General features: G+C 43.5%; 1 protein-coding gene across 5 annotated transcripts in view; it reads left to right on the top strand.

The window, feature by feature from the left end:
* Nucleotides 1–21,826, top strand: part of ADAM22 (ADAM metallopeptidase domain 22) — a 1,877,697-nt gene that overhangs the window by 1,744,406 nt on the left and 111,465 nt on the right. For all 5 annotated transcript variants that reach the window (XM_069648369.1, XM_069648368.1, XM_069648372.1 and 2 more), the window contains one exon: nucleotides 11,650–11,716. In XM_069648369.1, coding sequence (XP_069504470.1) covers nucleotides 11,650–11,716 — 67 coding nt within the window. The remainder of the gene's footprint in view (nucleotides 1–11,649; nucleotides 11,717–21,826) is intronic.

The following is a 21,826-nucleotide window of genomic DNA, read 5'->3' as shown; positions in this document are numbered from 1 at the left end:
GCAGTGAGGGGGGACCTCCCCCTCACATAGCCCGGGGGTTGGATTACAGCTTTGCAGGGATCGAGCAAAGCAGAGTGCCAAAACCGACGAGCCGGGTCGTCGGTGGCAACCTGGAGCACTTTCCACTGACGAGCCGGCTCGTCGGTGGCACTTAAAGGGTTAATAATATCAGAGAGAGCACTCAGAATTGGACCCCCACTTGATTTTACACTACCGTTGTAGAGAGTTTTCCTTGCAGTTGTGCTAGTCACAGGCCTGTTGCTCTTTGAAATAGAGCCTCCTTCATGAAGAGTTTTTTCAAGGCTCGTTACAGATCAGACAAACACCCTTACAGAGAATGCAGATTTTTGGTGATCATTCCTGGAAGGTTACGTAAGGTTGAGGAAGTGGCAGAAAGTGTGCAGTTGAGCACACTCAGAAGAAGACTAAGACGTTCTCACGATAGTGAGTGGTGCGGATCCTTAGTGATCCACTACTTTTGCCTGGCCAAATACTTTGCTCAGCAAGCACACTGGGAGCCTGCTGAAACGCTTTTGAAATTAGACCAAAGCGTGTAAGCACGCGGTTAAAGGAAGTGGCAGAAAGTGTGCAGTTAAGTGCACTCAGAAGTGGAATTGATTGTTTTCACGCCAGTGAGTGGTGTGTAGCCTTAGTAATCCACTACTTTTGCTTGGCCATATACTTCACCCAGCAAGTACACTGGCAGCCTGCTGAAGTGATTTTAAATTCAGACAACTGCACGTCAGGATGCATGCCGAGGATGTGGAAGAAAGTGTGCAGTTGTGAAGTCTGCGGCTTAGTAGTTCAGGGTGAGAAAATTATGCTATTATTATTTTTTGTTTATTTTGTACTGCCACAAGCACCAACACTCACTATGCCTTCTATGCCAAGTGCTAAGTCAAATCTCTATAATCTGTGTAATGGGAAGGAGTCTGCTAAATAATAAGACCATCATTAAACCACTGTAAATAAAGCTTATGTGGTCTAGGACCAGCATATCGTTGACACCTTGGAAAAATCTGAGGGTACTAATTCTAGAGGGTAAATTACTGCCTTTTTCCAAGCGGCTCCAGTGGTGCGAAGCAGTGAGGTGTGATTGACAAATGACTTTGCTGATCCTGCTGAGGGAGCATTATTTATTGCTGCCCACGAGCAACATGCTCGCTCTAACTCATTGGATATTGACAATAATTCTTTGTTAGATTTATGTTATTCATTACAACAGAGTATCACAGCTGCAGCTGATATGCCTGCTCCCTTCAACATTGTGAACCGGGACAGCCGACCCAGCCCTTTAAGATGAGGTAGCACTACTTTGAGATGAATGGGGATGCAGAAGATACTCAACCATCAATAATCGAAACGACTCAGGAAGTTGGCAAAAGGTTGACTGTTTTAATGTCAATCATCTAAAACAGGTACAATGGACATCAACGGATGTTTCACAGCATGGTTTCGATGCTTTTCATAATTAAAACTCATCATAGTTGACGATAACCTACGTATTTGCTAACGTCATCCTACGTTGCAAACTATGAAAACCTAGTGGTAACTGTGATTGGGTCCAAAGGAACGTCTAAGTATATGTTCCATACTAGTCCAAGAAAGTGATAGGCTCTTTAATGTCAGGTGGGGCAACTAAGCCCTCCCCTGAACAAGTCACAATGAACGTCACTAAATACACAACATCCCATTGGTTACACAAACTATAGGGCCCTTAATTACATGGCCCCTTATAATTGGTTGGCACTCTTACATCCGTCAGTACTTTTCCACCCACATTAGCAGCACACAGGCTGGACCTCCAGGTGCTGGTGAGCTGGTCATAACCATAGCTTCCTTCAAATTAGCATATCATCTATCATCACCTCAGTGGTCTGCACGTCAATTAAGCCTTTGAACTCGGCCTTGGAAATGTTCCATGTTCTGGAGAATACAGGGGAGTAGAGGCAGACTCTGCTTCCCTGCGTATTTGTGATTCATCATGTTTGCCCAGCTTCAACCCTCCACGTGACTGAAGACCACAAATTTGAGCTCTAGTGCATTTAAAATACTACTATTTAATGAACCTCTGACGTCTTCCTGGTTTTTGTCCATGTTTTCTGAACAGGAGTTTCATTCTTTCACACAATTGTAACTAATGTCTGCTCATCCCAGTCCTGAGCGGCCTTGGCTTCTTGGTGTTCATCCAGCCTCACCCTTCTGAGATTCACTTCTGTAATTTCAATTGCTTTTCTTAACTGTGACACACTGGAAAGGCCTTCTTTTTCTGGTCCAGCTCTGCTATAACACGTAGTGGAAACATCCATTCCTTGCTTACTCCTATATATGTATACATTGGCGCATGCCGCAATCTATTCACTACATAGCTAGCCTCAAGAATACTTTGTCTGCTTGCATCTGTACACGTGTAAAATAACTTGATATCTTCATAATTTCTGTAGCATAAGCCTCTTCATCTTGATCCCAAGATGTCACTTATCTTTGATAGTTTCTTGATGCTTTATAGAATATCTACATTCTCTTGTCCCTGCATCTCTTCTATGCACGTGAGTCTTGCTTCGGGTGACGTCATCAATCTGCTCTTTCATTCATTTGTCCTGTTTCTTCTGGAATTTCGTTCAAATGGCCATCATACTGTCATGTATGCAGGTATGGCTTTCTCAATAGGAACCTTCCTTCCAGGATTCTTCTTGGTATCTGAATTTTCACTGGTACTGCATGTGTTTCACACTCTGGTTCCCAACATATAGGTAATATGGGCGAGATGGTTGAGGTGGGGGTAGTTGGCTCCTTCTCTACAACTGTTATAACTAATACTGCAGAAGTACAGAAAGTGGTGCTTTCTGAGTTTTTGAATACTCAAGACAATAAATTGCCTACTTCACCAAACCTTTTTCCTCAGTCTGACACAATGGATGTGGCTGACAGCCTACATGCAGGTGTTGAGCCCTTTGCTGAGAGTCAATCTTTCATGGTAACTACTCAGTTTGCAATGAAGATATTTCTCAAGCTGTATGGTGAAATCCACAAAAGCAATAAGGTCAGTGTGACTCCTGCAGATGTGTTATCTTGTAACACTGATAATGGTCACAATGAAACATCTAAAAATGAGAAGCCAAATACTCATAATGTACCTTCTGTAAGTGCAAAGGCTTTGGTGTTCATCAAATCCAGTGACAAGTTGTCTATCTCGATTCGGCCTGACAATAATGGCTCCGTGCTTTCTAACTCCTCTGAAATCTACCTGACATGTAAACAGAGAAGGTTAGCTCACAGATGGCCTGCTAGCTGCAATCCGGTGATACAAAATTTAATTATTTCTCACAAAGTTGCTGGATTAACATCATTGTCCATCACTGGAAACACATTAAAAAAAGCAAGAAAGAGGGAAAATCGCAGGAAGAAAAGAATGACTAAGAACACCGGGACTTTGCCAAGTTGGCTGCTTGATGGAAATAAACCTGCATCTAGTATTAGTCAAGAAGATGACTTGTCCAATCTGGTGACAGTTGTGGGCGATCCTGAAGAAAATAGAGTTGTATGCATTGACCACTGCTGGACTCCTGAACAAATGAAAAATGGCATGGTTGAAGTCCTTTTTGCAGGGTGCTTCATGAAAATGGACAAATTAGTTAACAAAGGTGTCAGTACTAAGGACGATGGTTAATTTTTTAACAATCAAATGGCTGAACCAGAAAAATAGGGAAAAGAGAATTACCCGTTCTGATCTACTTCATTTATTACAACAAATTCCCCCAATGTGAGTACTGGAATCTGATGGTTTGAACTTGTTGAGCCATTGGAGTGCATGAACCTTAACTTATCCTGCATTCACTGTAATAACTTTGAAATTGTCATATGATCTGTGATCATCATGAAAGGTTGGTAAAAATGGGCTTGAGCTGGATGTGGATGTTGACACACCTGATTTAAACTGTTCTGAAAACGATCTCAAACAAGGAGGTAATCTACAAATTGACACTAATGTTAATGGGTTTATCTCTTGATGATGTGCAATGTGTATTAAGGTGGCTCATAGACCCGCTCCCTGCCCTATCCTCTAAATAGCCATGATGTTTCCCAGTACAGCCCTGAAATACTTGTGGCTTTAGTCATCTTTTTGGATCAGAGGTTTCTCTTGGGCTACTGCTTCAACATCAGATATTTCTGTTGCAGGAGGGCTAGCTACTTACCAAATTGCACATTGATGGTTATCATGTTTTTCAAATTCTTGCAAAGGAACGGTGACTATAGGCCTTATGGGGGCCTATTGGTTGGGATAAAGCATTCTCTTTCTGCTCTTAGGGTAAACACATTCCAATGTAAGGCTATAGAAATAGATGGAATCGGACTGATCCAGTTTTGGATGTCCAGTGCATACTTGAAGCTCAATCCCACCAAGACCGAATTCCTGCTCCACACCAACAACACCGAACACCAAACATACAGACCAGGCTATCAACCATGAACTATGTGGGCTTCACACCTGAGCTCACCTCCTGCGCCAAGTCCTTTGGGTTCCACATCAACAAACAACTCTCCATCAGGACACACATAGATAAGAAAACTCAGATAGCTTGGTATCAGCTCTCCCTCCTGTGAAAAGTCAAGCCCTTCCTCCCTCCGGACAGCTTTAGATCCACCTTTCAAGCACTCGTCCTATCCTACCTGGATGCACTCCTCCTCCCTTGTGCCACAGAGAAGTGTCCTAACCTACGCGCGATCGTAATCCTCATTAAGGGTCTACACAGATAAGCCCTCATCAACCTTCACTGGCTTCTACTGCATGCACAAATCACCTTCAGGTCTTGCTGCATCATCTATAGGACAGCCGCCCTCAGGTCACCCAGCTACCTTGCGGAGAAACTCAGCATCTCTGGGGAACAGTGCACCACCAGAAGCCAGGATACGTGCAGGCTTGAAAACCGCTGCTGTAAAACGGAAAGGACCAGAAAACAAGCCTTCTCTGCCTACATCCCAAGCCAATGGAAACTCCTCTCCATCAGCAACAGACTCCTTCCCAAGCTCTGACCATTTTGAAAAGAACTCAAGACCGACTTCTTCAAGTCCCGGGAGGATAGCTCAGCGGCAGCGTGCGCGTCTTGGAACCAAGACGACATGAAGCAACAACAGGTTCGATCCCCGGGTCCGCGCTTAGAAACCTCTGGGTGTTTAAGCGCGTTATAAATACGTAACTAAGACAAAAAAAAAAAAAAAAAAAACGCAACTAAGAAAAACAAACAATTCCTGTAACAGCGCCTCGATGCCTGCGGGCTGTGTGAGCGCTTTATAAATGTAAAATAAATAAATAAATAAAAGGACTCTCTCCACCTCAAAACCACCATCACATCACCCCTTGCGCCACCTGACTCGCTAGACGCCTCCCAACCCTCACCACCCTGCCCCTCACCTCCTCTCTGCTCCTCTGTATCCCACCCCCGCTGTATATCTGTTCTGTTGTATACCTCTATAAAGTGCTCCATTATGTATCTGTATTGATGTATATCTCTTTAAAGTGCTCCGTTGCTTCTCAAAGCTAAGTCTGCACTCAATAAATACCATAATAAAAAAATAATAATTATAATAAAAATAGTAATAATAATAATGATTGTGTTGGCCCAGTGAGGTGCAACACACTGTTGGTGATAAACATCTGTGATCCTCCTGGGGGTGCCTCAACGGAAGCTATCTTTGATTCTATTTCTGAATTGTTATCTGGATTGCATTAAGGGCAAAAATTGTGATTTTGTGCTGCGGGGAGGGGGATATACATGCTCATTGTGCATATTTTAATGAATATACGAAAACCAGAAGTGTAAAGAGCAAAAGTGTCATGATACAGAATGTCGCAACTAGGCAGCGACGGTTATCTCCAGTTTCCTTAAAGGTCGGGACCTAGCAATGCTAAATGGCTGCACTGTTGGAGACTGCCCTGGACAGCACACCTGGGAGTTGGGCAACAAGATGGCTTCTTTGGACTATGTGTTTGCTAGCCATAATCGTATCCCTTTGGTTGAAGGTTGGTTTATATGCCCAAACAGCTTTAGTGGCCATGCTGCACTTACTATACACATCATTTTCAGTCCAGTAAACCAAGGCTTGGAAAGAGTGGGTGCTGTGGATGTCAGTCATGCAGGGAACCGCATTTCTTGGCCTAGTTGGAATGTCGAGAGAGCTAGCGCACTCACTGAAGACTTTGGCGCAGAGGTGAACCAACAGCTGAAATCCCTCAGTATTGATGAGATTGAAAGCTGGGTGTTACGTTTCTTTAAGGATGTTGCTTTACACAAGGGCAAGTACATAGTGCACGAGGCAAGGACAGGCGCAGTGTTTGACAGACAAATCAGGAACAATAAGAGACGTATGCAAAGAGACATTCGCCATGACCCCTTTTACTCTTTCAAATATCATTAAGAAAATTAAAAACAAATTTAGAAATTGGGTCAAGTGGTGGCGCTCTTCACAGAGAAATGCAACAAATGCTTGCTGTGCTGTATGCTCGTGACACCAGAGCTATATGGCAACTTCTTGTGGAGGCCAAGGGGAACAAGGGGAACAAGAACAGGCTGGTGACTAACCCAATTAATGAGGCCCAATGGTGCAAGCAAATTGAGAAGAATTTTAAGCAAGAGAAATGCTTGAACCCTAGTCATCCTGAGGTTTCAATTTATTAACCTAAACTGATGATAGATAGCGATAGCATAATGGCAAAAATTGGAAAATTGAAGGCATCAAAAGCACCTGGGGCTAACGTCCTCGCCAGTGTTGAATTAAAAAGAGATCCGGAGTGATGAGCAAGGATTCTAGAGATTTTGTTTAGGAAGGTATTGAAAACGGGGAATATCCCTAAATAATGGAGAAGAGCAATCCTAATTCCCATATTTAAGAGGGGCGAGCGCAATGAGTCACGGAACTGTAGACACTTGTCTTCGCTAGACATCACGGGAAATGCTTTTGCCGTGCTTATATTAGATGAACTATATAAGTGGTCAGAATCTGCCCAGCCCCTATGCAGATACCAAACTGGCTTTAGAGGAGGTTCTGCTACCATGCATAATCTGAGACTTGGGGATATGTTGACGGAAAGGACCAGGTTTAAAAAGGCTCCTGTGCTTTATGCCCTTTTCTTCTTCAACTTTTGCGCAGCATTTAACTCCGTCTGTAGAGATAAACTCTGGCAAAAGCTAAAGGCATATGGTTGCCCTGGGTACATTCTGCACTTTCTGAAGCTGCTTCATAGGGATACAAGTGTTCAGGTTCGGCGTGACAGTGGGGGGCTCTGACACACCCTGTCCCTTTTATTAGGGGTTTGAAGCAGGGGTACATCTTGGCCCCAAACCTTTCAATCTGTATTTGGCCGATCTACCCACCCGTTTGGGTTATGTCTCAAATCGCCCTCCTATGGTTGATTCATCATTAGCTGTGTCTTTGTCATACGCTGACGATGTGGCGATCTTCAACCACACCTCCTCTGGCATTACGAGGACAGCGAGAGAATCGTGGCAGTATGCCGGGGAAATGTCCTGGTCCTTAACAGGGTTAAAACGCAGATCATGCTTTTATCAAGCAGAAAGATCTCAAGGCCCAAACTTATACTTCCTGAGGGATCTATTGAATACACCAGCAGCTACAAATATCTTGCTGTTGAAGTTGATGTTAGACAGGGCTATGCCGATTGTATTGCTTCACGTAAAAGAAAGGTGGCTCAATTCATTTTGTTGATAGCCAAATTTACGCAACAGGTAGGGGGATTTAGCCTGGAGGGCACCATTCGGTTATGTTTTTGTCCTGCAATCCTCTATGGCCTGGAATGTTTGACTTTTCGCGATCTTACAGATGCAGGCTATTGAGGTTAATTTTTAGAAGCGAAATTTGAATTTGTCTCTGTGTCCCAATAAAGATATTAAGAATAGAATTTCGTCTTATCTCCTTGGGGCTAATGTAATGTTGAAGCGAGGACTACGTTATATTAAGGCCATGACTGCCCTGAGATGCCCTTTGCTATGCTTTTTAGGATATGAAATGAGATCAAATCGGCGGGAGGACTACACTGAGTCAATTACAAAATTATGTTTGATGCTTGACTGGCGCCTAGATTGGGATGCAGACTTTTACGATCTGAAAAAAGCATTTGTAATGGAAACTGAAAAATGGGATTGGTGTCAGAATTGTAATCATTTAGTTAAATTGAACCAATATACCCATCTATCTGGTATGCTTTATAATTATAAAAAGGCACAGCCCTATCTTTTATTATGCCCTTCCCTGTGTGTACCTAGATTTGTACTCTTAATGCCATACATCGTCTCACTGTGCTATCTATAACTAGTCCTGCACTTAATGTGCCATTAAGCAAGAGATACTGTTGTATTTGCAAGATGATTAATACACCAGAATAGCGAAATACGTGATGGTCGAGTGTAGTCCACTCGGTCCTACTTATATGTGCCTTTTGGGTGACTTTGTTCACAATTTAAACTTCATCAATGACAGGGAGGAAGAACCCCACCATGGGGTCTAAGATTCCTATAGAAAACAGTCTGTGTCTTGGAAGACTTCTGCCTGGCTTGGTGGAAACATGCGCTCTGATGTCTGGCCAGTGGTGAATGGGTGTTCACTCTCTGACTACAGAAAGGAGTACCAGAGGGGATTTCCTAAAAGCCTAGGATTGGGCATTGTCACTTTTCTACCTGCATTCTGGATACATCAGATGCCTTTGCTTAACAGGCAGGGGGAAGAGAGCACACAAACTCCTACACTGTTTCCTACACACCTCCTCTTCTCTGTCTCAGTCGGTTCTTTTATGTTCTTCACCAGTCCAATGTGTCTCCCATGACAACGGTAACACCGTGCTTCCAGCAAAGTCTGAGGCTGGCCTGCCACCTAGAGTGGCAGAAAATTCACTGCACTATTTCAGTGTTTACACTTGTCTGATGTAACATGTTGCCAGTCACTGGGATTCAGCTGAAGGGAAACAACACGTTTCATTGGCAGCTATGACTCTCATTTTCAGCCCTGTTTAAAGGGAATCAATACAACGTCGTCCTCCCTTTAGCTCTTTTCATGTGGGCTGCACCTATTTTGGGATTTTTAGAGCACATTTGGGGTAAAGTCCTAACTTTGAATTAGTCAACATTTTGAGACAAATTTATAAATGAATGAATGATTATATTATCGGCAATTGAAAACTCCATGGAGCCGGGCACTGGGTATGACTGGAAAGGCAAGTGTACAAGTTATTAGTTAAACCAACAAAAAAGGGAATGGTTGGACGTTTTAGAATTAATTTTAACCCCTGACATAGCTCTGGACATCCCCAGAACATCACTGTGTGGCCTGCCAAGCCATTACAGAAAGGTGAAAGACCATAGGCAGATAAGGCTTGGTATAATCTCATTCTGCTTGGTCACATCCCTTCTGCAGAGTCTATATTGGTTCACAAGACCACAAGCAACCCAAGACATGTTTATGCATTTGAGTTCCACTAGGGGCTCACACACGCCCGTGTGCACGCACACACACACACACACACACACAAACAAACTGCATTTAAAAAAAAAATGGTGTTGCAATATCCTGTTGTTGGAATTCTCAGCAGGTTCATAAGAAGATCGGTTTGCAGCCTCCTCCTCATAGGTTAAAATTCAGGCAATGCCAACTCATCTTGTCATATTCATGAGCTCTATATATTTATTTAGTCCCATTAAATTTGTTAGTAATATTTGTTATTTTTCGTGCTTAGGAGCAGTAGGTATCCAGCATAAAATGATATATAGAAACATATTTTTATAACTGTCAGCTATTTCAAAATGTGTGGGGCTGAGTGCGTCCATCTGCCATGTATTTCCTGAATGATCAGCCCGATGTGCAATGGATCCTTCCATGCGATAATGGAGTTGTCAAAAAAGTCACCAGGTAGGCAGCTTTATTTTCCTGAGCTATCAGAGACCATCTCCAAACCCTCCTCCGCCCGACCCACCAGGACGCAATACACCAATTTACTCTGCATCCCACGCATCAAAAAAGCCAAAGCCGGTGGCCTAAGCTTCCCCTACATTGCAGCCAAGACCTGGAACGCTCTTCCTGCAGACATTAGAGCTGAAACACTCGCTCCCGATTTTTCGTAGGAAACTGAAGACCTCCTTCCTTGCTCAATAATCTGTGACCCCCGCCATGCCATGTAAATAGTCTGCATTGCTATTTGTACAAATATCATATTGCCTTTGTAAATAATGTATTCCTTGTTATTATTGTATTATTGCAACTAAGATATGCCTGTAACAAGCGCCACGATGCCCCCGGGCTGACGTGCGCTCTACAAATTTGAATAAATAAATAAATTAAATAAATGAGCACTAAAATTCCTTCTCCAAATATTATAGGAGGGGTATAATTATATATGTTTACCTCCAATCCTAGCATATTTAGGGAAAGTGTTTGTTCTGGAGGGTGCATTTTAGGGAAATATCGACACCTGGCAACCTTTTTCACAGCAACGTTATCACTGGATACCCAATGGATCACTAAAGAAATGCCTTAAATATGCATATGTCCCATGCATAGTCACATGCATAGTCACAGCGCATATCATGACTGGGTTTTACTATTCACTGGGTCGGAAAGCCTGTCCCAGTAACGTTGCAGTAACGTTCCATGGTGTATTCAAACACCCGGGGTCTTTCTGTTGAGGCTGTATTCAGACAATGCACCTCATTGTGAGTTTGCCAGTAATTTAACAATTCTTTCTTGGAATTGCAGCCACACTCGTTTGCTGTTCGGGTCACTTGGTCTGGCAGATTCACCACACGATTATGAGTGGTGGTAGGGCGGTGTTGATCCCCATTTTTATAATCCAGGGGGATTTTGGGAGATGTATCGTGAGCAGTATTTCAGCTAATTTTAAAGTAAAGTGGAGGATTCGCTCCCTGCTACATGCTTCACCGGTTCTGTGAGATCTGGTCAAATCTTCTTTTTCAAAATCAATTTAATTGAATTTGTGTGTCTGACTTTGCCGCCAATCTATGCAGGGGAATCCCCCATAACAATCCCACATTAGTTATTCACCGAAAAAATCGTTCAAAAAATGTGTTGAACTCGTATTCAAACATTTCTTTGGTGGCAAAACCACCTGTTACCACTTCACCGAAAATCTGTGGTGCGGTAAAACTGGCAGTAATTCTGTTACCACTTCCGACCTTAATATGGGGCCCAATGGCTGTATCTGTAACTGGAAATGGATACCTGCAGAGGACGAATTGTTTTCTTGCATGCATAAACATTATCTGCCTGATTCATGGAATTATTTGCGTAAAAAACACAGTTTTGCGCGCCTTTCTGTCTGAAAATCCCCATACTTCAAACAGGGATTTTCGGGCAGAAAGGCGCGCAAATCTGCGTTTTTTCACGCAAATAATTCCATGAATCAGGTTCTACACCAGCGAACACAGACGGGCCAATGTTTGAATGATCTAATGTATGTTGTGCATTTCGCAACTGCAAAAACACGTCTCTCCCTTATGTTTGCAAGAAACTGTCACCGAGTACACATGCACCCCTAGCAATACCATTACAGGCATGGCAACACAAGTGGAAGAACAGCTACCCTGTAAACCTCACGTTTTTGATAACACGATGCCTTTCTTTCAGGAAACATTGGAGGAAACAGGAAGAAAATGAGAGGCAAACGATTTAGGCCACGCTCGAATTCCACTGAGTAAGTACAGATATCTAACAGAATGCAAGAACGGCCGCCATTGTTTATTATTGCTGTTTATTGCTTGTGCTGAACTAAAAAGCATGATGTAAATGGCCTTTGTAGTCTACTTCAAACAAATTGCGCTTTAATGACTGCGGCATGCTTGGGTAGTTGGCGTGAGAGCTGCAGAATAGCAGAAAACAACCTCAAGTGCTGTTTCTACGGCAGAGCCACTGTGTACATTGTATCCGCTGAACACAGTGAGAGCAGCATGCTGGCTGGTTTTGGAAGCCATTTGGTCACATGGGCTGACCCTTTAAGCCATCCTCGCCCTTTCACTGTTGTGTTATTAGGTCTTGACTCTGTTAATGAACTCCCTCTCTGTAATTCCCTCTCAAATATAAAACACAAATTCAAAGGCATATCTCTTACACCCATTAGTAGGAATAAAGGGCACCAAATAAAATCCTATACACCAAAAAAAACGCTGAAGCAGAGAGCATGGGAGACGTGGTGCACCATTCTAAGCGTACAAAACTGGGGTCAGCAAAGACTATATTATATTTCCTTAAGCAAAGCTCCAGACTGTCACCTTGCGCCAGTGTCACCATTGCATGGGGGAAACGGATTTGAAGGTTACGCATGGCTCAAGGTGAGTGCATTTCCAGGTATGTGGATGAAAATAAGAAAATAAACAAAAATGGAGTGGGAGTGGCCTGGGGTGGCATCTGCTACCCCTGGAATCTGATTGGCCATGCGAGGTGCCACCCCCTTATCCTAAACTATGATCATGATGGGTGCGTGCACTCGTACTTCATGCCACCCCTGCATAAGTCAGTGCCCCACTTGGACCACCCCAGTGAAAAGAGTCTGGCCATGCCACTGTGGAGAAGTAAATAGCAGAGTTTTTTTATACAAAGAATGAATGTCACTGGAACCTCTGTTAAAGTTCGGTCTTATTCAGCCAGGACCTGCTCTACCTAATGTGGGAGGAATGGCAGAAGAATTCAGATTCCACGGCGGGAACGAGGGCGATGATGCTGCTGCTGTCTCGCACTGTCTAGTCCTTTACCCCAAGTCCCCACAGTGAGAACTGAGAACATTTCAGAAAGAGAACCATCAGACTGCTGCTAGCAACATCGTGGTGATTGAAGCAACGGAGGTTGCAGCAGAGCAAGTCGGCCACTTCACAGCTCCAGGATCCTGGTGGCAAAACATTCCTATATATATATATATATATATATATATATATATATATATATATATATATATATGGAATCCATTCTGTATGGTGGGCATGGATTTTCTATATGTAGATTTTTCTTCCTAAACTGAGTCCACTTATTTTTTGCAAGGTCAAACCTTGGCCTCTAATTTCTTTGTGAAAACACCAGTCCTGAGGCGACTTGCATTTGATATGCATTAGAGACTATGATAACTAAACGGAGAGCTACATTCTGAAGAATTGTGGATCAGCGTGCTTTCAGCTGTTTAAACTCTACGCAAGGACAATGTTGACCTGGGCACATTTTGGGGGTATTCTGTTTTTCATATACGAATAGTAGGATGGTGTGTATTTGCTTGTTATTTTACCACTTAAACTATTGGCCAAAACCTGTTACACAAATGCAATCCTGGAGTGTGCAGGGTGCATCAGTGTCCTCGCATCTCTCCCTAAAGTCTTTATGTATATCAAGCCACTCATAGATCTGCTACACAAACATGAACTCCGCTCTCACGCATTCAGTGGAGATGCGCACAGATTCTTAAGGCACATGGGCAGAGAAGACTAATATGTGATCGTGCCAAACTGACTCAAAGCCATAGAGAATTTAATGGGGTTAGAGAGCATCAAGCTCAAGGGTGCTGACACTTAATTCATAGTCCCTGTCCTACCTCCCCTACTCAAAGGCATGCCCTCACCATGCCCCTGCTGCCTCCTTTGGAGAAAGAGAGTCTTTAAAAGTCAAGGTATGCAATCTAGGCTTCACCTGGCATGCCGACATCAGCATGAATTCACTGGTTGGTGCTGTGGTCAACACTAAATTCTTCTAAATGACCGCTTCTAAAAAGACCTACCTTCGATACTGATAAAAACCCACCCAATGGTAGTTGGAGCGCTTGTAAACTCAAGGCACCATGCCTAGAAACGCAAAAGGTTATAACAAGTCCCGAACTCATCATGTGGGCTCATCATTGGCTTTAAGAAACAGTCACCCAGTCATCAGCCAATGCTAAAATCATGCATCAGCGTCCAGTGCAGGCAGGGATCTCCTTCAAGGTCCCATGCCTTGGTCAGAAATGCCCGGAAGGCTCAGAACCATATTACCATTGAGAAAGATCTTACGATACTGTGCCAACAGAGCCCCAGCTACGAACAAGCCTAACACTTGCAAATCACAATAACAGATCGCAAGACCCAAGAGAACAGCCGGTCCACTGCCACTGCTCCTCATCTCCAGAATGACCCACCAGAATACTTGAGAATTTCCCCGAAAGTGATGGCAGTCAGGGAAAAAATGGAAGACACGTCTGTTCTAATGAGACACGGAAGAAACCACAGCTGGAATTTTCCCAAAACACCAAGAAAGAGTTGGGTTATGCATTGAAAGCTCGCAAATACATAATAGCTTAAACATAAAAAAATATTTTCTCGGTTTAGCATGTACCTGTTTGATGTGTCTTGACTCTGTTACACCAACATGCTTGCCACAGCTCCATAACACCTGATCAGAACCACCCTGTCACATGTTTCCATGTGATGCTTGAACAACAGCTGTCCGTTTTCTACACTGTTTGTTTTTCAATCTTACTTGTTGACTTCTTATAAGCACTAGTCTGAAACCTGTACTTCAGCCGGTTTATTTCTATAGCTGTCAGATTCCACGTATCAACTCACGTCACTATTGTTTTAAACACTCTTCTGATTTCCACATCACTGCCTTCGGACCACCACTTTTCATCAATCCTTATGGCTTTGCCAATCTTTTTTCATTGACTTTCTTCCTTTCAGAGCATTCTGTGCTGCACAAAGTGCACAGTAGCCATCTATTTCTAGTTCTCAATGCATTTTGAGAAATGAAGAGCTCTTCTTCTATGTTCATATGAATACCCTTAAATTAGATTTTTAAAGTTACTGGTGTGTTTTGTTGCATTGGCCCCAAAGAAGTACACTCGGGCACGAAACATACTGTAAACATAATTGCTTTCCAATAAACTCTTTTTCTTTCTGGGATTGGCACCCTGTTCTCTTTTTATTATGCCTTTCTTGCTGTCTGCCGAGATGATATTTTAATACTGCCTACACCTTGAATACCTTTCCCATCCACTTTTAAAGCATAGCATCCACAGGAGATACTTGTTGAAATACATCTGCAATTTACCATGAACTTGCTTTGCCTATTTTAAGATCAATAAAAAGGAGCTTCCCAGTGTTCGGAAGAAAACTCCATCTTACATAACTGTCCTCCTTACTCAACCTGGATCTTCACCGTTAACAGCAAAGATCACCTTTTCTTTATTTGAATGCTTTTGAATGCTTTTCTTGGGATACAGGCGAGTTGCGTTTCATCCCTTTGTGGGAATGGTTGGAGGTCAGGTAATACTTATGTCGGTCCTTATTATTATTATTATGAATTATTAGGGTATTTACTGAGCGTGCAGGCAAGCAACGGAGTGCTTTAAAATCATTGGGGGAAGCACACAGTGAGAGAAGTAGAGGAGAAGGCAGCTGGGAGTTAACAGAGGAGGGCGAAGATGTCCAATTGGCAGCAAGGGATCTACAGCAACCAGGGGAGAAGACAGTGGGGAGCAGATAACCACATCTCAGGTAAGGTGGGGAGTGCAGGGTGTGTGGCCCTAGGTGTTAGGAGGGAGCCATTCTTTCAAGAGGAAGGTCTTGAGAACTTTCCTAAACTATAGAAACGATAGAAACGATGGGGCTAGTCTGATTTTGATGGGGAGGAGCTTCTAGACTCTTCAGAGCATGGACAGAGAAGGCCTGTCTTCTGGTTCTTTTCTTCCTGCACCATCAGAGTTCAGGTATGCACATGTCCTTACTTCTGGTAGATTGAAGGCCTCCGAGGATACTGATGTTCTTAGTGAGGTAGCTTGGGGACTTCAGGGTGGCAGCCTTGTAGATGATGCATCAGAATTTGAAGATGATATGGGCTTGCAGCAGGAGCCAGCGCAGTTTGATGCGGGTCAGGTGATGTGGTCAAATTTGTGGAGTCCTTTAATGAGTCTTGCTGCAGCATGCAGGACACATCTCATGTATTCCAGGTTAGTTGCCGGAAGGACTTTGAAAAGGAAATTGGCACTATATCGGTGGGAGTGGACCAAGGCTTGGACAACAGATCTGAAGCTGTTGTCTGGGATGAAGGGCTTGATTTTCAACAGGAGAGAAAGTTGGTATCAAGCTGTTTGGGTCGTCATTGCTATGTGCTGTATGAATGTGAGTTGTCTGTCGATGTTAAACCCAAGGGACTTGTAATAGTTGGCAAGCTGGCGTATGAAGCCCTCGAGGTTCATAGCAGAGAGCTAGGTCTGTATGTCCAGGTGTTCTCTGTTGCTGGTCAACAGTAGAAATTCAGTCTTGGAGGGGTTGAGCTTCTTGTAAGCTCTGGACATGCAGGACTGGATCAATGTGAGATAGGCCTTGAGACTATGTATGTCTTCGATGGAGGATATCTTGAGGTAGATCTGCGTGTCATCTGTCTATTGGTGGATGTTGTGTGGAGCAGGAAGGTTCCAGGTGGCTCCATGTAAAGATTGTAGATCACAAGGGGCAGAGTAGATCCTTGCAGGACTGCATAGATGTTGGGTAGAATTGGTGATCTGGACGAATACATTTATACAAACTGTTGGGGATTAGCAAGTTAGGAATTGAACCAGCTGAGTATGATCTTGCTGATCCCTATGTGACGGTGTAGAGTTTTGGTGAATATCTGTTGGTCTACTGTGTCAAATGCTTCTGAGAAGTGAAGGAGAACTAGGAGGCAAGGATGGCCATCATCGAGGATTTTCAGGGCAGCTGTTATTGTGCTGCATCTGAATCTGAAGTCAAATTGGTAGGACTGAAGGAGGAATTGGAGGAGTTTTGTGCTACTGCTTTCTGAAGGATCTTACCTAGGAAGGAACAATGGGTGATGAAGCGGTATTTGCTAAGATCGTCAGGGCCCACTGCTAGTTTCTCATTTCCTGCCTTGTGGGTCGAGGGGAAGGTGCCTTGAGTTGGGGAGCTGTTGATGATTGTCAGGTAAGGGATGAGTGCTTCAGTCAGAAGGGTATTGAGTATGGAGTCAGGGAGGATGTCATCTGCATACAATGTGGCCTTGAGAGATGCTTAGGCAGCAGTGAGGTCTTCCATAGTTAGGGTCTTGAAAGTTGTCCAGGTAGTGATGGTTTTCTGAGATGGTGTTTGTAGTGTGCTGTTAGTTGTGGTGTTGGTGTCTATGTGTTGGTGGATCATGTTGATCTTGTTGACGGCAATGGATGTTTGATGGAGTGCACTATGGGTGGGGTGGGCGAGGGTGGAGGTGCTGCAGAATTTTCACCAATTGTTTTCTTGTTTTCTGATGCTTCATTTGTTAAGGTTCAGTTCTTGATTATACCAAGGGCACGGAATGTTTAGGCTTGAGGGTGCGCTGTTTCACTGGGTCATGCCGGTTGATGTATTTTGTGAAAGTGGTGTTGGAATGCGAGGTGCAGTCCTGGTTTGTCAGAGGTAGATCCGCCAGGGAGGAGTTTGGTGAGGTCTTCCATGAGAGTCTCCACTGGGAAGTTCCTGAAGGATCTGAAGGCTTGTTTGCTTGGTTTCCAATGGGTTTGCTTGAGAGGTGTGGTGTGACTAATCTCAAAGGAGATTGCCAGATGGTCCGACCAGTCGAGTGGAATAGGTGAGCTGCGATGCAGGGTGGGTAGGGTGGTGATGATGAGGTAAAGGATATTACCGTTCCTGTGAGTTGGGTCTTTCGTGTGTTGTGTAAGGGTCAGTGTGTCAAGTAGGCAGTTGAGATCTTCCTTCATTGATTTGGTTGCTGGGTTGCCAGGGCTGTTGAAGTCGCTGAGGAAAATGCTGGTGGCATGCGTGAGAGACATGATGGTCACCAAGTACGTGAAGTCTTCGATGAAGCAGGTGTTGGGCTTGGGTGGTGTGTAGATTAATTGAAAAGTGACTATGTCTATGTTTGGATAGTGGGAAGTGTCAGGATAGGTTTTCAAAAGAGCCAATGGTGGCGATGTCCACTTGGGTGCATGACCATGATACCTTGTGAATGATGGAAAGGCCTCCGCTGATCTTGTTTGAATGGTTCTGTTGTAGAATTCTGTAGCCATTGAGGGTGTGGACATCTAGGATGGGGGTCGAAGTGGATGTCCTTCAGGTCTCAGTGATGAAGATGTCATCCAAGTCATGTGTGGTGATAAGGTCAGTGATGTCAGCTGCACAGTGGATTGCTGAGCAGACATTGGCGAGCAACATGTTTTGTGTAGTGGTGGATGCTGGATTGGTGATGGCGCGTAAGGTGACATGGGTGAGGTTACAGCAATGTGGTGTCCATAATGTTGCAAGTGAACTGCATGGTTGGCAATGAGGGCTGATGGCAGGGATGGGCTGTTGGGAGAGAGGGGTGAAACACATATTCAAGGGAGCTTTCCTGATGTTAATGTTAAGAGGGGCAGGGTTTCTGGTCCTGAGTCCAAGCAGGAATTGCCCTTTTCTTTGTCTGCCCTTCACTTCAGACACCTGTGTGAGAGACGCCCTTAATCTAAGAGTTGAGAACAGAAAAGAAGAGGCAAGGCTAAGCAGGTGGGTCACCAACTGCAAAGGAAAAGAGGCTGGAGGTCTGCTATTGTAGGGGGAAAAGGGTGGCAAAACAAGAAAACACCAACAGATTAGCAGTGATTGAAAAGTGGGTGGGGTTTAGGTCATGTGACCTATATCCACTTTCACTTTCTCACCAACTTCCTGTCCTTCCAACCATCATATGAATTGTGGGAAAGAGGGATGGAAGAATGGAAAAGAGGTTATTGCGTTACATGTATATGGTAGAAGGGACAGCACAATCTGAAGAGCAAATTGTTTTTTTAAAATGGACTCCTTGTAATCGGATTGGCACATCATGTAGTACTGGGATCATATCATTTATTGTGTAGAATATATGGTGGGAAAACTTCCAATTCTATGCAGTAATAAAATCAGCACAATGTAAAAAATAAAGAAGTGAAATTGATTTTAACCTATGAAAGCAAGCATCTATTAATTCATGGTGGCAGTTATGTACTGCCACCCCCAAACACATACTTAAAGAACCACTGGCATGACACTGAGGCAGACAGTTCATTGACACTTGGGCACCACAGTAGGCAGCACTTTGGATACCATTTACAGAGATAACAATGTATCCTTGAGAAATTACAAGAAGTGTGAAACGTGTTGGCATTAAAGAAAGAACAAATGAGTTTATGACCAAAGTGGAAACACGTTATATGGACTCAAGTCAATGCAAAATAAAACACGTGCGCTTTATTAAATCAAGACCTGTGAGGCCACAGTTATTTAACTACTTAACGACGAAATGTGTTAGTGGCTGTGATTATGTCTGCGTTCATCTGTCTCCTTTTCAAACGCTCGGCTCACTGAGCATCAGGGTCCCACACTGCAGACCACCCGCTCTAGGATAGTGCCTAAGATTCAATCCTACATCTTCAGTCTTTTGGGAATAGGTATCCAACATAGCTGGAATGAAATGAACCATTTGTTGAGGAGAGGCTTTAGAATATTTGACAGATCTTGAAAGTCTATCAATGATCAATAGTTTTCCCTTTCCAAATGAGCTGAAGTATAGGATAGAAGGGGGGGGGCAGCCATACCTGCATTGGTAACTTGTTCGGGAGACTGGGTTCTTAGCCTGCTAAAAGCCCTGTATCCTATTTTCTTTCGTCTTTCAGTTCTTTATTCCCAATCTGGCGATGCATGTCTTCTGGTGGTACATTACCCACAGGAGATGGTGTGTTTCTTGGCCATGTAAAGTGGTGTTTTGGTTGTGACTGCTTTGTAGGCGATTCAGGTTGTCTCGGACATGATGCTTTCTTGAAAGGGTAGCAAGGTCAGTACCTGGAGAAGGAGGGTGATGGTGTATTTTCTTAGTGCTGCGAAGAGGCATGCTGCATTGTGCTGTGCGGCTTTCAGATGAGAGATGACCATGGTTTATTATTATTACAGTATTTATTAAGTGTGGACCTAGCTCTGGGAAGCAACAGAGCTCTTCAAAATCACAGTGGGGGAAGCAGGGCAACAAGGGAACAGAGAGCTAAACACAGGGGAAGTGCCAGAAACTTGGCAGCAAGGGATCTACAAGCAACCCAGGTAGAGTGGGGAGTGTAGGGTATGTGGACCTCAGGGAGTAGCCATTCCTTAAAGAGGAGGGTCTCGAGGTCCTTCTTTGGACAACTGTTCTGAAAACGCTGGGCAGAGATGAAAGGCGTGTCTTTGTGGCTGAGTGTGAGCTGGTACCATGTTGTTTGGGTCTTCATGGACATGTGGGGTTTAAGCTCTGAACTTATGTCTGTGCATTTCATCCCACCTAGGACAAGTTCAAAACAATTAAAAAGTGAGGATGTAATGCTATTAATTAATCATAGCACAACATATTTAGATTCAGGTGTGGCTGGTAAACCTTTAAACGGATGGGGTATAAATACCCACTCCATATTGCACACAGCGTCAAGTAAGCAATCCAAGCGTCCAAAGGGAAATTTGTTGGGGATGTCCCTAAAAATGAAAATTATGCAACCAAACTATGCATTTTACAGAAAAGAAAGTGTGTTACAATATTGAGCATTAATAAGTACTTATTAAATATTTCAGAGGCTAGGTCTGTCACAGTACGATTTTTCTCTACAGCAAAATATCATTTAATCTTTTGAAAAGTAGGCACCCAATATTGTTTGCATGTCACTGAATCAGTGTGCAACGCAGTGTGCTGTGGTCTGCAGACCCATGGGTCAGTTACTTCTCGCTAGACCCGAGCCTAAAGTCAGGCTCAAAATCTCTTCCACATCAATCAGGCAGGTCATTTTTTTCCTTTTCATACAGGTCTTCCAAAACACTTCTCCAAATCTTTGTTAGGTAGTTAACATGCACCAATGACTTCATGTTGTCCAGTGATGATATTCCAGTGTTCCACAAGCTAAGGGACAATCCAGAAGAGCAGGACTGGATCTCTAAGTGCAGTAGAGGCCACAGAACAACCTGCTAGACCCATTCTGGCAAATTCCAGTATGCACAAACAAACAAACATATTCTTTCCATCAAAATGTAAGCCCCACAGAAATGTGTTCAAAAGTCATTATAAAAATCCAGACCTAAGGCAAGGGAAACCAGTCTTGTGAAAACAAAATCAAAATATCGAGGCTGAGTACCCCAAAAGGAAATACACCGAACACGGATTACAAAGGAGCATACAAAGTACTTTATTTTATACTGAATCCAGTTACAAAAACAGAGCAAAGTCAGATAGCTATCGGCCCTCAGTACAACACAACGAACTCCAGCGTGGTTCAGTGTGTTCAGTGAGAGTCGTTGTACATTAGAATGCATTCGCCTTTTATACACTTGGTGGGCACAATGTCCAGCCCCACTTCGGGTTAATATTCCACTTAGTACATCACCGATCTAGGGTTCGTGCCAAGTCTCGAACAACCGCATATAACTGGTTTGCCTTTAATACATGTATCAACAAGCCTATGCAATAACGGTGTATTCTAAGATTTTCCATGCAGGCCTTCTCAAACATTAATACAATGTAGTTAAACAGATGTTTTACTTTCAGTATTTGAATACATTGTTTCAACATATGCTCGTGGAATAGTTTCATTGCACGAGTAATCCTTCTACACACAGGTCAATGAAGGACAAGGTCTCAGTTAACGACCTCAACAAGTGGCCTGCATGCAAGTTACATATTAGCTATGTACAGAGGTCAAGACGGCCATGTTGTATTCTGGAATTACATCGTCCACCATTTTAACTCACAGGGTGACTTTTACAAAGCAAATCCTGAAATGGCGGATTGACCTAAAATGGCGGCTTACATTGATTTAAGGTCAGGACCTTGCAACACGGAT

The sequence above is a fragment of the Ambystoma mexicanum genome, chromosome 2q (genome assembly GCF_040938575.1).
Source record: "Ambystoma mexicanum isolate Mex_15411 chromosome 2q, UKY_AmexF1_1, whole genome shotgun sequence".
NCBI classification, from domain to species: Eukaryota; Metazoa; Chordata; class Amphibia; order Caudata; family Ambystomatidae; genus Ambystoma; species Ambystoma mexicanum.
Note: the sequence above shows the minus strand (reverse complement) of the source record. Positions and strands in the feature narration are given on the sequence as shown.